Here is an 18,077-nt window from a genome sequence, read left to right on the forward strand (position 1 = left end):
GTAACAGTCAAAATAGTCCAACCTCCAGTCTCTTTCTGAATGTGTGGATTCAGAGATTTAGTTTATATGTGCCTGCAATTGCATACAGCTGCTGTTTTATGCCAGAGCAATTCAGTGTTCCTGAAATTCAGTTTTCATACATTTTTAATTTCCTGTACTCTCTATGACCACCTTGGTTATAACGTAAACGCATTTTGGGCCTTAATTCTGGCATTAATCAGGAAATATTGAACATTTTGGCAGCGATTTTGACAGGTGAAACATTGAGCATTGTTCTGGTTTTATTCTCTAACATTCATATTAGGACCTCAATTTCAAGGAAACGTGTTCAGCTTGAAAACAGACATGGCCTATTGCAAGACACAAATGTACTGCTGTATTCAAATATAGGTTCTGCCTTCCCCCCACTACATACAGTAGCTGTTGTTGTAGGACAAAGGTGCTGTGTTGTGCACAAGGTAGTCTTATGTTTTTCTTGAGACAGCAGTATCTATGAGGGAGTTCCAAATCAGATATTCATAAACAGGTACACATACTTGTAATATTCACAATTTTTTACTAGTTTTCACGACAGACCCGAGTCTCTGAATATTAACAGCACACAATGATAATAAATCATGTAATGTGTTGACTAAGAAACACTACTTTATGGCGGGTGGTTGGTCAAATTTTTATGGAGACTACACTTCTATTTGCCATTTACTTTTGGCTTGTCCCTCAGTGCTAGTGTTGTATTCAAATCTAAGACAAACCCTCTATTCTTTGTCTGTTTATTTACTTTCTTGCTGTAACACATTTTCGCTGAGAATATGCACCCAGGGATTCTTTTCTTCCTTATTTCTAAGGGGCTTCTCTCAAGGGAATGTGTTTTTTTTGTCTTGCCACCAGAGACTAGGGTGTCATTACAGAAACAGAAGATATTTTAGTTTAGTCTAGACGAGGCTAGTTCACCGCTAGTGGACTATGTGCAGCAGGTCAGCCCAGGATGAGGCGGGTAGATGAGGTCACGTTGAAGCTCACTCCCTCCTTGTCAGAAACATGGAGCCAAACACCCATATAATCTTGACAAGAGTGTTCATGTGCTTTTTCAAGGCATGATTCTGTATTGCTACTGGCAATTAGACTTGCTGGGAGCGAGGTTATTTATAATCTTACTGGTTCCTTCACACAAGCTTATTTCTGTGACTGCTTCATTGGACTAAGACAAGACATAGAGAGAAAAATGTTTTTGAAAGAGCAGGGGACATTGCTGTTTTTGACCACTGCATAAATGTGGTTTCTGTGTGCTTATAAACCTTCTCTCCATATAAAACCTTCTCCTACTGCCTGAGAAACAGTACAGATTTCCATGTTGTGAAGGCAAGTGTTGTTGACCTTGCAGTTGCTATTTTTATAATCCCTGGAATTCAGTAACTGGCAAAAGTGATATCCAAACCATAGCAGTCGAACACCATTGAAACAGACACAGAGCGACCATCGCAACTCTCATACAACTACCGCATTATTCAATCAGTCCAATTTGTTATGAATGTCAGGGCCTCTTTATATACAGGTGTGTGTTGATGGTACAGTAGTTAGCATGGCTGCCTTCCAAGCAGGAATAGCCTGTACGAGTCTAATTGTCAGTAGCAATACAGAACCTTGCCTTGAAACGGCACATGAAAACTCTTTTATTTTTATATGGGTTTAGTTCCATGCTATATATATATTTATATATACACACACACACACACAATATATAATTTAAATGGAAAATACTCAGAATGCATGTGTGTTGTGAAAGGACTTGTTCACACATTTAATAAAGTGCTTAAGTGTAACTGTGCTTTTCAGTTTGTGACTATGGCATTGTGACAGCAGACAATTTAAATCTCAGTGGTCGAACAGATACTCTAGCAGACAGCTGTGTGTAGCAGGGCATGACAAGACAGGTTTTGGCAGCGTCAATAGCAACTGAGGAGTAACCCAACACACAACACCCTGGTCATGGACCAAGTCAGGGATTATATACCTGGTGCATCATGGAAAACATACACTCTCCTGGCTCATTCATGGTTTGGTTAAGCACATCAAGAATTAAAACTACTTATGTATACTTCCAGGTAGTCTCTGCACAAGTCATGCTCCCTTTATTTCCCCTCATACTGTCAGGCATGGAGGCAACTAGAATAGGAGCTTGAAATTGTTTTTCTCAAGCATACTCGTCTTTGCAAGCAGGGTAAAAATGAGTTCTCTATGAAGATCCACATGGATTTCTGGAACTCTAAGTTGTAAACAAATCCTGTGACAGAACAAAATGAGGGAACGCCTGGAAAAAGCCATAGTCCTTCCAAAATGAGAAATACCATTCCTTGACCAGTTAAAAAAATATAACACAATCGACGGCCAAATATTTCTGTCAATAATTTGACCTCAACAAAGCCAGGAAGCTAGTAATTCCATAAACTAAAAGTGAACTGTGAGTCACAAAATATTTCCAGCTTTTGTTTTTAAATTCATGTTTGGAATTATTGCACTTGCTGTAAAACAATAAAATTAGTCTTACAGCACATTATCATTGCAGGCTAATTAACTTAACTAAGTTGACGAGAGTGGAAAAGGGCAAATCTCTGCATTGGAAATGTTTTTCAGAAGGCCGGTCAACCCAGATGGGAAAGACGTTATGAGGTCAGCTTGACAACAGCTGTCCCCTCTCTCACCTTGGTTGTTGGCTCCAGTTTCAGGGCTTTCTTCAGCAAATCCATAGCCTCCTCATACTCACCCTTGTCTGACAAGAGCTGTGAATAAAATCAATGCGGACCTCTTTAACAGCGTAGGACAAATCTGCTGCTTTTTCACCATTTGAAAAGTTGAAACATTAATTCAAAATAAAACAATTGTTCCTTGTGGTAAGCAACTGACCTTCCCTGCTCTGAAAAGGGCTTTCACATTTAACTTATCAAGGAACAGCACGTCACGGCTGGTGTGGAGTGCCTCATCAAACTGCTCCAGCTTCAGCTGGGCAGTGGCCAGGTTATTCAGACACTTTACCCGCTGGTCGTTCACCTCCTCTTCCTCCCCAGCCTGGCAGCACTCCTTGCCTATATCTGGGGGTGGGGGCAAAGAGACACACTCACACCACTGTGAAACATTGTGATGCGGTCACTCGGTGACCACTGTCTACCAGGGTGCAGGTGGCACATTCATACACAACAAAGGCTAGCAAGGGAAGGAGGTGATGTTGGAGGGGGCAGGGTGCAAAACATCTGAGCATTTGATGTGACGACATCTGTGTGTTTGCTCCAGTTAAAAATCCACCATAAATCCATTATCTTCTAGGCAAATCTTCGCACCCTTTTGGAAGTGGGATGTGTCCTTTATTGCCCTAGAGCTGATGCGACTCTCACATCTCAGGGCTGTGAAGGACTGTCGTTAGCAAGTACATGACAGGATACCTCTAGAGGGAGGGAAATGTGTTATGAGGTCCTACAGGATCTTGAAGGGCCTTCCTAACTGATCGGTCCTCCTTTGAATCCAGCCGAACCATCATTTATGGTGGACATCCTTTTAAATGCTCCTAGAAACAATATGAGGCAATACGGGTGGTCTTCTGAGGATGCATAAATCATCGAGAACCACTTCCCATCTTAGATTAAACTCGTATTAAACCCATTAGCTTGTTGTGGCACAATTTGCCAATTAATATTGTTGAATGTTGTTCAGATAATTTGACTCTATGCAACACTATTCATGTATGTACAATTAAAAGGACCAAGACAAGCCTGATTGGTGGCATGCAGATGGGTAATTTGAGGTTACCCCCCCCCCCCCATATGCAGGTCATTATTAGCGACTTTAACAGGCTGGTGCTCCGCACTCTCCTTCCTCATTACTGTCAAACGTCCCTCTCAAGTTCCTCTTGCCTCGCCACCTATTAGGGTAGTTAAGGATGTGGAAATCGCATGTAGATTTATTACATCTGATTAGCTTAGGCCTCAATGAATACGTCGATCATGACCACACATTCTGATGATGGAATTACGGGCCAGTGATAGTCTGGCAGAGAAGACTGCCACGGCCCTATCAAGCAATGAAACTAAAGACTGCAGCAAATACATTTTCTGCGAATGCATCTGTTCAACTTAATAGGAGGGAATCTTTTAAAGGGGGTTTGGGACTCAGGCAGCCTCTTTTGTCTTTGATGTTTAGTTAAGCCCCTTAGGCGTTCGCTATCGTGCACTTGCAGAGACTGTTGTTATCTGTTGGAAATGGTGACGGGGGTATCTATTCAATGATGCTGGGATGGCATGGCATGCCACTCTATGTTTCTATATTTTTTTAATCATCGTCTTCATTATTATTAACAGGTGGTGTCCTGCATTGGGTCTTTTTACGGCCAACATTTTGCTGCTCCAGTTGAAGAAATTCTTCACAGCTGTTTAAATAGATGGAAATAAAAAACATCACAATTCTCTGATACTCTGATCAACAATCCTATGGCTGAGGTATACTAGTGTGTCTATGTATTTGACTGCACCATCTGTCCATTATAGTATGACATAGTATGTCACTCACACGTATGACAAGTATGACAACTTCTCATTTTGACATGAAGGGAAGATTACCACGTGTGTGAGTGGTCAGCACTTCCAGCGCCATGCAGTAGGCGTGCGCTGCCATGCTGTACTCCTCCCTTTGAAAGTAGAAGTTCCCTCGCTCCCGTTTGTGATTGCCGATCCGGATGCGGTCCGCCACGAGGAGAGCCAGGGCATTGGGCTTGTCTCTGAAGTCCAGGAGCTGCAGCTGGTAAAGGATTGGAGCCCAGGACTGAATGTCAGGCTCCCTGCCAAAGAGATACAAAAGCACAGGACCATTAGTCTCCACCACAACATTACAAAATAGCAGCTAACAACAGTAAAAACACTCTTCTCTTCACCCATTTTGTTAAGGCAGATTGTTTATTAGATTAGCTGTTTGCACGCTTGGTAACTGGATCACCACCTTTCGAATAAGTCAGTTGGGCTGGACTAACGAGGACAGACTTCAAACAACACCAGCCGTTTATCTTGCCAGTGTAAACCCTGTGCCATATTTATCAGAATTAAATTCAAATCTTGTACCATCTTTATCAGGGTCTGGCGATTTCAAGGCAATTTGGAGTCATGACATGCCTGTCCTTTCTTTTCCCTTCTCTCCCTCCCTCCCTCTCTCTCTCTCATTCTCTCCCTCTTCCACACTGTCTGTGTCTACTGTTGCTGGTGGAGGGAGCTCAGCTATTTCAGTTTTTTGTGTGCTGAGCTGGACCGGCTGACACGGCACTCGGAGGCGGCAGCTTTGAAACAAGCCGACGAGCCTGGCCAGAGGGAGGGTGCTTGCGTGCTTTGCACTCCCTGCCCGGTCCTTCACCTCGGTGCTGGCACAGGCTTCTTAAGGAGACCATCTGCACGGCCCGTCTGAGCCAGTCAGCAGTCGGGGGGGAAGGACACACAAATGAAGTGAGTTTGGTGGGTGTAATCACTAGAGGATATTCACCATCTTCTGCACAGCTGACACTCGATCGGATGTATTCCTGATCTGGCAGGGATTCCCAGTGAACATTCTCTGTTTGCTCCAACTCAAGCAAAAACTCCAGATGTGTGTAGTGTTCATGTGTCAAACATGTCAACACATGTGTGTTGGTCTACACATGTACACAACCCATGTGCATGATGTGAGTTCATTAATAGTGACAGAACACTGGACAGCTCATAAATAATGATACCATCATTTACCATAAGACAGGGCTGGCTAAATCACGGGTGCATGATCATACTTTGAGGGGTTTGCAGGATTCACGCAGACAGGTTATTATCACAGTAAAATAATCAGAGGGGCATTTGGAAGAGATTTTTGTCAAAATCACTTCCATGCCATCAGTAATCAACTTTCATGCCTGCCAACGAAATGGTTGATCTACTCTCTTACATGTCATTCATACATTCATGTTCACCTGCACAAGGATGCTAATCATTTGCATTACACCCCCAAATGCTGACACATGTTAATGTAGCTCCTCTGTAAATCTGGCAATTTGCAGCAGCAATATTGATATCCAATGTTATATCTCTAAAAGAACCCTCTAACCTGTGTCCATGTTTATGTATAATCTTATCCTATCTTTGAACATGTTTTGACAGCTGTTCCCCCTCCCCAGCTCAAGTGCATGTTTCTGCAGTAAGCTGAAGTCTAATATCAAAGTCAGCTGGTTCCCTGAAGTTTTCGCTCGGATGTATTTCGGGCACTGCAAGCAGGCGAGTAACTGGATCACGTACAGCTGTGCGATACGGCCGGCTGGGCCTACCTCAGTATCTCCTCAGATGGACAGTACATTTGGTTAGCGATCAGACGCAACCCTTTTGACTCTCTTTTTGAACAATGGAGGTGTTATCGCGGTGACAGTGCAAGCCCTCTGATCGGGCCTCTGGCCAGCTGTGTGGAGTGAGGAGCTGCCAAGTCACCAATCAGTTCAGCCTCACTTAACTTAATTGTGTGTGTGTGTGTGTGTGTGTGTGTGTGTGTGTGTGTGTGTGTGTGTGTGTGTGTGTGTGTGTGTGTGTGTGTGTGTGTGTGTGAGTGTGTGAGTTTGTGAGTGAGTGGGTTTGAGTGTGTATGCATATCAGAAAAGAGAGAGAGAGAGGGAAAGAAAGAAAAAAGACATGAAGGGCCCATAACCAGAGTGAGAGATACAGGGAAAGAGAGAGAAGTTAGAGAGGGGACAAGCAAACAGGCTTTGGGTCCATTTCAGATGAGTTTGACATGATTCAGGCCAGCTGTGGCTGAGAAAAAGCATATGCGCTCTCTCCCGCTGAACTCTCCCTCCCTCCCCCAAAGCCACATCTGGGAGTTTGGACTACTATTTACAGTCTTCTCAGGGGGACACTCACTCACACACACTCAGTTCTTTTCACAGATTATTTTCACACTTTACACAAATACATGATTAATTATTAACAGTCAATCACCGGTCAGTCTTCGATAAGTTTATGACTTTGTGTTTATGAACATTCTCTAGATAAACTGTAAGTTAGTTGAGCATTGCTCTTTGTATAGCCTTAGAGGATAGAGGACCTCTCCCACTCTTAGCTATTGTAGCCTGAAAGCGATACTCCAATGTACCTACAGCTGACATTGTCCTGTTTGCTGCGCTCTGTGAAAGGCAGCCGTCGCTGCTGTGTATGAGCTCATGAATGATTAAACTGCGATGCGTTAAAGACACAAATTTATGTGTGCCTGACAGCATTACTATAGCTCTCTTCGCCCACCGGTTGTGTCAGCTGGGGGAGTTGAGTTACCCTTTCACCTCTCCCCCTCTCTGGGGAGCTTAGGTCAGGGCTGCCTGCTGGAGAGTGCCTGATAATGACTTATAGCCGTGGACACCTGAGGTCAAACAGTTAGGCTGGGACTGATGGCCGCAGGGGCATTTAAATGTCTTAATCTGTTTATTTTTAGACTGAGGAGGAAGCGAGTCAGTTAGCACTTTGTGGTGCACCATCCCTTGGTTATTCTCTATCACTCCCTTTTCTCTCTCTCTCTTTTAGGCTCTTTCTAGTGTTTTCAACCTAATTGTTATCACATTACATTCCTGCTGTTTTCCCTGGTGGGTATTCACCTCTGCCATAGCAACGGGAACACATTGCACCTGTAGTTAAAGCCTATTTCAACTTGAAGATCCGTTCCCCTCTTAATCCTCTCACTCAGAATCTAGGGCAAGTGTCCATTAGAACAGATGGGAACTGGAATGTATTCTCTCTCTCTCTCTCTTCTTCTTCTTCTTCTCTCTTTCTCCTTCCCGCTCTCTGTCTCTGACTCACTCTCTCTCTCTCTCTCTCTCTCTCTCTCTCTGAAAGGACTGTTTTGTTTTGTTGTGACATTTTCTAGGGCTTGGGGTGTGGGGAAGCTGCTGAAGTTAAGAAGATGGACAAGTGGTTTTAAAGTGTGAAAGGGAGGGGCTGATCATTTTCTTTTTAGTAATGTAATAGTGTCATTGTCATTCCGAGGTGTAATGTTTTATGTGTTTTAGTCATGTAATTGTGTGACAAACTTAGTCAATGGTTTAATAAAGGTGTGTTAAACCTCTCTCTGTCTGTGTGTGTGTGTGTGTGTGTGTGTGTGTGTGTGTGTGTGTGTGCGCCCATGTTCTCAGCAAGTGCAAGAACAGTTGGAACCTGATTAGCACAGGTTATCAGATCAGAATCGATAATAAAGGGCACACAAGGCTTGTTCGGTTTGATTTTTTGTTGCTTTTAGATTGTGGAGATGTTTGTGCAGCAAGACCTAAAACTTGGAAATGTTTTAGAAAGCTGTGCCAATAACCTGCTTTGTAGCTTCGCAAACATTTGCTTTTCATGTGCTTTTCTGTTGATGTTTCCTTTCATTATGCTCCACACATTTATTTGTGCTGCTTGAGACGAGATTGATACTGTGACACCAAAAGTCATGTAAGGTCCAAGGACATACCATCTACTGTATGTCTGTGTGAGAGATCCTCCTTTATAGGGTACAGTTTATATTATTAAAGAGTTGCATGTGGAAGCTATGACATAGTTCAAGTCTGTAATGAGAAGGCCACTTTTTCCATCATAAACCGCCAACTAAATCTAACAAATCATGATAACTGATGAGGCTATAACATTTTAGGGGTGACTGAAAAAGACAGTCAGTTTAATAGTTTCTAAAGCTTATCTTCTCCCCATTTCCCAACAGTCCAAAGTCAATGCATTACGTAAGGTGGTGTAGGTCCAGCGGTTGCCAAGGAAAAGGCTTTACAGTAGGTAATCGGTCATATGATCACACACTGGCCTTTTTGTTATGACGGAAGTAGTCGGGTAGTGTCATGAGAAAGTGGATTGAATCTCCTGTTTCTGGCAGCACTGGTTCATATTAGCTTGGACAGGTGTACACCTTGCATTGTACTCCTAAGGCTCAATTTCATAGCAATCCTCAGTCTGCGAGCACAGTGCTTCTCTTCCTGTGGCCTTGATGTGGCCATGGAGCACACTGGGTTCTATCTTTACCGGCAACAGTTATGTAAGAAGAAAAACAGTACATGCCCTACGAAGTTTAGGGCTTGGTTTTTTTGCACTGGCGCTTTGGTGTTTTGAAAAGATCAATCTGATAGAGTACCTCTTTTGGCAGCTGTGTTCAGTAGACTTTGTTTGGGTCGACGGGGGCCTATAAAACGTCTAATTATGCGGCCATATAACGTTTGTGTATATATTGCGCATACTTTATTGGCTCTGATTATTGTCTGTATGCATTAAAATTGAGATGTTGTTTTCTTTTTTATTATAAATAAATCCTGGCAATGACTCCTGACTGTTGTGTTGGTGTGGTGGTTAAGTTGAGTATCCCTTGTGTATCCCGTTCGATGTATGTGAATGTGGACTGTGTGAGTTGGAGTGAGCTTAGATATGTTACTAGTTTTTTGCCTTGAAACCTGAGATCTCTGTCTTGCTGAGCCTCTTTTCACTCTTGTGCGTCATAACATTTTAGTGAATATGCAACAGTTACGTTTTTCTTTGGCTCTATTGCCGGAGAGGAACACAAACTTCAGACTGATACAGAACAGGGGATCTCATACGGGCCAGGGCTCTCATAAGCATACATAGGGTGGCACAGACAAGCAAGGCTGACACACACACAGACACACAAAGAACCCCCTCCAGGGCATTACACATAACACACTCGCTCCAAATTGCCAACAGAGACACACGCTGACATTAGAATACTCTTAATGGAACATTAAGCACAGAATTGAACATTAACAGAAACATAAACACGCGTAGGGAACTCTGGGGAGGGCACAAACCCCTTTGCACGCTACAATGTGAATGCCCTATGTGCAATATTTACACCTATTATCTTAATCTCCTATATTGCCAAAACATTTCTCCCATTGTACCAATTGCGAAATTTTAGAAAGACTGGGTACAATGGAAAAGGAGCAATACGTTCAACCTATTTTTTTTTAAAGAATACACTGATCAGAAACCTCTGTGAGTAAACGGATCTTGGTTGCACATCTCCGAAAAAAAATCTGAAAATATTCTGATAGGCACCTTGGGCACCGGTGGGCCACGCTTTTCTGTACAGCACAAACTAATCTTGGGGCTTTGCTGGAAGGGATGAGTCATTTTTTTAATAAGTGCAGGAGGGCCTTTCCTGTCAGCTACTGCTTGGAACAGCTGCACCGTTTCTAAAGATAAAGAGCAACGTCATACACATCTCTCTTCATGTTTGCACACACACACACACACACACACACACACACACACACACACACACAACCACACACATTCAGACACATTCAGACACATACACACACACACACACACACACACACACACACACAAACACACACACACACAGTCTCTCACACACACACACACACACACACAAACACACACAGTATAACCATCATTATGCACATTATAATACAGACTGCATTTCCTGGGATATCACAGTCCGTGCATAATGATAAAAAATATCCGCTCAAAAAAACCCACAAACATTGTGCCTCTAATGAACACACGCAGTGGGGGTTCTAAAAAGGACCAACCTTCCTAGACTGCTATGCATTTCCCATAGCAATCCAGTTTTGTAACATGAGCACATTGGACAGCAAGAGAGAGGTGTCAGTTGAAAGGATCCTGTGAGGATCCCTGGGGCCAGAAGGTCAGCAACGAGGCCCCTGGGTCCTGTAAAATGACAGAGGGGACCTGGAAAAAGCATCCTAAAAAATATAACTAGCCTGCTAACGGCATTCAACTAAAGCACACTGTACAGTCACAATCACATCTCACAGCTGCATTTTGACATGGAAACCAAAGGGGGGAAAGTTGTTTACTCCTCAGGGCCTGGTGCTTCTCTTGCACACACTCCCGGTCCTGGCTCTAGCTCACTAATCATTTTGTAGCTTAACTGGTGCAACATGGTGTTACAATGGTATTACAGCCCAAATGAATAGCAGATCAGTGTAGTCAAACGAAGATATGGACGGACAGTGGTTATTTGTCTCATTGAGCCAGCTCCAATGACTGTTAATGTGACTGAGTTTGGATTCTAGTACAAAATAAAGGCATGTTATAAGTCTTTCAATTAATTGCTGTGTCTATAGAGAAATTAATTTGCTTCTGTTTATTCCTAAAATAGACTATGCATAGGCTACTTTAAAAGCGTCAAGTAAAAGTGTAATGCCATTTCAAAGCTAAGATGTGTCATGAATTACATTCCCAGAGAGCTAAGTGATTGATGCCAATACATACAGGCTTCCATTGCTAAATGTCTGGTTTATGCTGTGTGAAACTTCCACCATGGCAGAAGCCTTGTGGACCCGCCCCCTGTTGTGTTTCGCTAGCACTCAGCGTGTGATATCCTCCCGAAGTAAGAAGAGTGTCATATCATTGAGATAGCTGCTGTAGTCGGTATTGTGTTGCTTTGGAGGAGTGCAGTCAGCGTGCACCAGAGCAGGAACAGCTAATGGGTCTTCTGTGCGGGCCAGAGTGGTGTCCCCTAATGGAGGGAGTTTCGAGTTCCCAGCCTAACCGTGTGAATCCTGACTGGTGAACCACTCCTCATCAAATCTCCCACATTATCTGCACATTATGGCCTAACTAAAAGGGCTTATTGTATGCTTTCAATGCATTTTCAACATATAACTTTGGATAGACCATATGTTGAGAGTTGTCTATTGCAGACAGAGGCTTATCATATTGGGGAAAATAAAGGCGGGGGGGGGGGGGGGGGGGTTGTGTGGAGTGAATGGGTTGGCAGGTTTAGTGTCGACTCCATCCAACTGGGATGAGGCTTGAGCTTGAACAGTTGCCAGGGTGATGAGACGGAGAGAGCAGTGGGAGAATTTTAAGTGCCAGAGCTGAGGGTAGCTCAGGTAGCTTGCATCTGGTGGGCCACTGATGCAATGTGGGTTCTGGCCACATTTAACACCACAGGTCTTTAAGCTAACACCTCTAACACTGGTTCATTTATTTGAGTGTGTGAGTCTGACACAGGGCAGACTTGACTAGAGTGTCACAACCGGCGACAGTTTGTATTTTGAAAGGGAAGGGCGGGCGCCCTATTTCTAGACTCCTCACAAAAGTTATTTTGCTCTTAATTGGACAGGATCTTTCGACTCTCTCATGCGCTGCAAAACAAAGCTCTCAGTCCCCGGCGCTTTTAGTTACGTAACGGGTGCCAAAATGGTTGCGCGTTCAGCCGTGGTAAAAAAAAAAAATCAATCCCCTCGTGCTGTCCCCATGGGGACAGATGCTCCTGTGATGGGCGTAGGACCCATTTGGCAAATGACGCTTATCCCCAAACTTCCCCTCTCTGCAACTCTGTGTGAATGTGGAGCCACAGCATCTCTGACTCACCGTGTTATCTCCCCTCTAGTAGCCTTGTCTGTCCACGTGAACGAACAGAGACTGGTGAGTTGAGGAGAGGGAGAAAAAAAAACGAGCCTGGTCTTTGACGTAATAGCCACGTACTTTGTCGTGAGTAAATAATGGAATAGACCTTTACGTGCCTCATATTGGTTGCCATGGAAATAGCCCTCGGCAGGCCACGCTGGCAATAAAAAAAAAAAGCTTTGTGATCCAAGAGAATCTATGCTACCACTAACTGATAGATGGTGCACACATGTGTTTGTACTCTTGTTGGCGTGTTGGTGTGTGTGTGTGTGTGTGTGTGTTAGTTAGTGGGGGATAAACACAGCAGTGCTCTTTCTGAAAACACATCAACTGCTCCAGCCACTAGAAGACCATCTATTTTTGTTGTTTTGATTCCCATCAAGATGTGCGTGGGTGCCGTGCAACAGTGTGACCAGACAAAGGAGCTTAAATGTAATCCTGCGTTCAGTGCCAGGCCACAGCTGCCTTATTCCTCAGTGGGTCGTTTAGGGCGATCCGGGAAGCCAGGGCAGGGGTTGGGGGCAGTCACTGGTCTCTTCTGGTGCATTTGCTTCTCCCAGTGTTTACTGTGTGTTGTTTTTTTTTTTTTTTCTTGCTCTGCAAATGTAACAGGCGGGGGGAGGATGGGGGGGGGGGGGGGGGGGGGGGGGCAAACAGCAGGGATCAAGGCAAGGATCTGAGCTCTGCCTCCGGGTGAGCTCTTCAGAAGTCCTGCTGTAATCTGGAGCAGGCCTCCTCAGCCCTTTAAAATGAACCCAATCTCAGGCCCCAGGCACCCCACACTGGTTACAGTAGCTTTTTTTATAGGCTGCTGCTGCTGCTGCTGTGTGTGCGTGTGTGTGTGTGTGTGTGTGTGTGTGTGTACATGTTAAGGAAGTGTGCTTGTTTACGTGTGTGTACACAGGTGTGTGTGTGTGTGTGTCTATGTCTGTTGTATGTGAGTGTATGCGTGTGTGTGTGTGTGTGTGTGTGTGTGTGTGTGTGTGTGTGTGTGTGTGTGTGTGTGTGTGTGTGTGTGTGTGTGTGTGTGTGTGTGTGTGTGTGTGTGTATGTGTGTGTGTGGGTGTGTGTGTCTTCATGTAACTGTTCATCTCTCTTTACTACCTGTGTCTGCTGATGAGAGAGATGATCATTCTAACCGATATTTGATGTGTTTGCTTGGCCCAGTCTGAGCATTCATTCACCTCTGGTAGGATTGGTTTCCTGCACTTCCTGTGATCTTGGCGACCCTAGCCGGCTTAAATCAGAGCTGTCTGATGTTCTAGAGACAGCGGAGGTGCCGCAGAGTTGTCCTTATCCCCACAGTGTTCTCTCAGTCACGTCCTGTCCTCACCACAAACACTGACCCTGCACTGCTAGATACACTGTGTTTATGTCTCACTTTGGAAATTGCTGGCAGCTGAAAGGCCACGAGGGCTTCTCTTCCGTAAATCAGTCTGAAATATGAAACTGCTGACGCAGTCTTTGTGTCCCGTTTGAATAAAGTTTAATTTGTGTCAACAATTCTCTATTCGAAATTTGTAGTTGAAGTTCACAGAGAGAGAGAGATTTAAATTTCAAAGTAGTGAGAGAAACCTAGCTTTTTAATGTTTCTTAAGATCTGCTTTTGCAAGGCCATAGGTCATGTAGAGGTAAAACACTGGAAACGTTGGGAAGGCCAAGAAGCCATTTGGTTGTCCGTACACATTTCTTTTACAGGCTTCACTGAACATTGCTTAATGGCACCATACCATACAGACGTACACACGGGAGGCTATTGTGCATTGAGAAGGCTGTGGGAATCTGTAGGGAGTCAGTCAAGGTCAAGGAGTGATTGACCTCCCACTTGTAATTTCGCCCCGCTGGATTATACGTTTGAAATGGCCAAGCGGATCCATGTACTGAGTATAGCGTACATGCAAATATACATCCCAGAGATAATAACAGGGATTCCAAACCATGGCCTCAGTAGCACACAGTGCACAGTGGAAATGAAACAGACAGCATATCCTCAGGAAACGGGTTCCAGCACAACGGTATCCCTGATAAAGTAGTGGTGGCTACGCTAATACTGTTTGAGGTCACTTGGTTCTGTGCAGTGGAGCAAACCGAATAATGATTGAACCGAAAAGTGTTAAAAAAAAAGATTTTCACCATTAGTTAGTAGTAGCAAGGCTCAGTTCACTTATTTAACCATAGTGTTTCAACTTTGTGCCTCTTGAGAGATGATCTGTGCGCTGTTGTATTTTGTGCCATGAGGCATGCTAGGCTATGTAATCAAATACAGAGATTTCCTCATGAACGTATCCTGCCATGATTCATTGCATTATTTCCATCACATTGTTAATGCAACTGCTGAGTAAGCTCAGAGTTTGTTCATAGTTTTGTTCTAAAATTGGATGTATGAGAAAAACACGGAAGGGTATTTTGTTTAGTTGAGGCAAATAATGGGATGAGACTACAAAATAGACCACAGAACATTTTTGAAGGATAATAAGATGAATCACCTCCCTCTGCATGGTCACACTGTCTCTTTCACAGTCGTTTCACAGTGGGTTTTTTTTATGTCTGGGAGACAGAGGCGTAAATATTTATCCCTCTGCATTAATAAAGTCCAGGAGGTTCAGTTCTGACGGTATTTCTGAGCACGAACTAAAGTCTGTGGCTCTGTCTTTGCAAAGTGGCGAGGGGGGAAGACAAAATGAAAACAGAGACCTGATGTTTTTTGGAAATTAATTTCCTTTCTTTCAAAGTGACCTCTCTCACAGTGGTTGTCATATGCATTACGATAAGGAGTGGGGGAATATTACTATCAAAGAAATGCCACTGAGGGAATAGGATGAGTGTTCTCAGCAGCACACCTTCAGAACAGACTGCTTGAAGTCGAAAACCAATGCTGACCTTTTAAAATCATCAACTCAATGAATTTTCTCCCTCATTATTAGAGGGAAAATCCTTTTTGCTTTATTTGATATGCTCTTGCATACAGTCTTCTAGGTGTTTTTTCATCTAAATTTAATGGAGATATCTTCTCGATCGATCCCCTAATGGAAAGGCGCCGGCATAGTTCGTCGTCAGTCTCCTATGTTCGTCTCACCTGGGAGGATCTGTCCCATGGTGGACTACAGGCACTGTTAATTAGGAAGACATGTCTGGGGTTGTCATGGCAGACAATCCACATCTGGGATGCTAATTATAGTGTCATCACTGGTGTGACACTTCACATTCTTCAAATTCACACATTAACATTCATTCGTCGCCCTCAGAAAGCAGCTGACTTGGGACTGGATCTGGCTCCGATTTGGCACAGGTCTGGCACTGATCTGGCACATCCCTCAGGGCCAGATCCATTCCAAAGGCAGCTTGCAGTCTGAGCCTTGGTGTGCTGGGTGATGTGAAAGGGCTGAGAGAGAGAGAGAGATAAAGAGAGAGTGAGAGAGATAGAGATAGAGAGAGAGAGAGAGATCCATTAAGCACAAGATGGAATTGAATATTTTAAGACAGGAGCACTGGGTCACACTGACTGGAAAAAGCCATTGAACACAACTGGTCATTAAATAGAGAAAACACTAAGAGCAAGGGGTTCATGCTTCAGAGTGTTGAGGTAATTATTGCGTCAATACAAAAATGTATCCATTAGTATATACCAATATAGATATAAATATAATGTGTTACTCACCATGGATGCATTAATTTTCCTCATAAATCAATTATGACAAATAATCACCTCAATAATGCTTTATTGATTACCTGTGGCATTGATACATTTGATGGATCCAGGTCTTTATCCATCTCTCTGTGTATTTAAAGGGAATGTATGCATAGCTGCACACGAGGATGGAAATGGAAATGACTTTGAAATGAAAAGCCCCTTTGAAGGAATGATCTGTCTGTGAGCACAGACACCACACTCCCTCCTTACACACACACACACACACACACACACACACACACACACACACTCACGCGCAGAGACCCCCTACAGACAGCGGTGTGTTGAAAGGAAGCAGTGACGGAAGCATGACGCCACTGGGTGAGTCAGAGCTCCACGTCCTCACTGAGACAACGCGGGTGTGTGTCAGTGGGAGTCAGTGGGTCAGTGTGTGTGTGTGTGTGTGTGTGTGTGTGTGTGTGTGTGTGTGTGTGTGTGCGTGTGTGCATGTGTGTGAGTGTCTAGCGTTTATGTGGCCATTACTTTGCTGCCACGAGTCTGCTCTCCCTTCAGTGGCAGATAGCCTGTCGCCAGCTTAAATTGGTTGCACCACACTGCCACACTTATAAAAGGGGTTCAGTGAGTGACGCACAGCCGGCATACATAAGAGTGAGCGCACACACACACACACACACACACACACACACACACACACAGGTGAGTCAGGACAGCAGTGAGGCTTCATCCATCTCATCATTTGAGCGCCTCTCTCTCTCCTTTTCATTTCATCCTCTGCAGTTTTCTCATTGTCACAAATGGAGCAGAACAGACAGAAAGAGTGGGTGTGTTTACATGTTGCTCGGCAACTACGTTTGTGCTATCATAAGTGTGTCTGGCTGAAGTCTGATAATACCAGGCTCTGGGCTACAGGACATTTTTGATATGCTTTTTGAGTAAGTGTATGAATTTCACTCATCTCTCCTCCCCGCTCACGTGAACTGGGCGTGTGGAGCAAGAGCATCAGCAAAAAACACTCACTGACTGACTGAGGAACTGCCAGTATTAAGACCAGCTGAGAAAACACAGATCCCAGAACAACAGGCATGGCCTCTCATATTGCAAGCATAGGGCACAATTGATCTGTTTAAACGATGTCAATTTCAGGGCTTATAACAGACCCGTGACCCGTGCCCACTTCCAGCATGTGTGGTCTGCCACTGAGGTCACACTGAACTGGTGCATATGAGAAGTCATGCGATATGTTGTTGTTTTGTTTAGTGGATATTTCAGAAGGCTCCCTGAATGCATGGGGGTTAACTCCCAAGGCCTTGTTTCAGTGACGCCTTACACAGTGACATTTGGCAATACACTGTAAAAGTTTAAGACCTGCTCTTTATTTTTTATCTCCGTTTTTAACCACCAGACATTGGGGCAGTGAGGCTTGTGTTGCGTAAGGGTTTTTACCGCTCCTCTGAGACTGAATAAATAGTTGAAAAGCCACATAGAGAGAGAGAAAGGGGGGGGGGGGGGGGTGCAAGAAAGGAGAGGGAGCTAAATGGGGAGTGAGATGAAGTTGCACATTTATGAACTGATGACCTTATGTCCTAAATTGTCATGTGCATTTACCACACACACACACACACACACAGATGCACACACACACCTCAGCTGACTGCCGTGCACATCTGTGTCAGTACATCAGGCTCTGACTCACACTCATTCTACTCTTTGAGGGGGGGCAGCATGCCTGATTTTGGGCTCTGCTCATGTTTACATGTCCACATGTTCATGGGTTGTTCACATTCACCTCATCTCCATTGCGTATCGACAACCCTTGCCATTAGTAGAGGGGACATAGCAGGAACAGATGCAGCAGCTAGAAAAGCAGGCACAAGAGCAGTAAGGTAAAGAGGGAGAGGGAGACTGTGTGTGTGTGTGTGTGTGTGTGTATGTGAGAGAGAGAGAGAGAGAGAGAGAGAGAGAGAGAGAGAGAGATGTCACCTTCCCTTTCTGGGCAGATC

The 18,077-nt window shown here is 44.2% G+C and overlaps 1 protein-coding gene across 1 annotated transcript in view; it reads right to left on the minus strand.

The window, feature by feature from the left end:
• Positions 1-18,077, minus strand: part of fkbp16 (FKBP prolyl isomerase 16) — a gene marked incomplete at both ends in the record, with an annotated part of 32,076 nt that overhangs the window by 976 nt on the left and 13,023 nt on the right. Inside the window, 3 exons of the mRNA XM_080842422.1 lie at positions 2,700-2,777; positions 2,902-3,086; positions 4,605-4,822. Of these exons, the coding sequence (XP_080698548.1) occupies positions 2,700-2,777; positions 2,902-3,086; positions 4,605-4,822 (481 nt within the window). The remainder of the gene's footprint in view (positions 1-2,699; positions 2,778-2,901; positions 3,087-4,604; positions 4,823-18,077) is intronic.

Source organism: Sprattus sprattus, assembly GCF_963457725.1.
Source record: "Sprattus sprattus genome assembly, chromosome: 7".
NCBI lineage: Eukaryota > Metazoa > Chordata > Actinopteri > Clupeiformes > Clupeidae > Sprattus > Sprattus sprattus.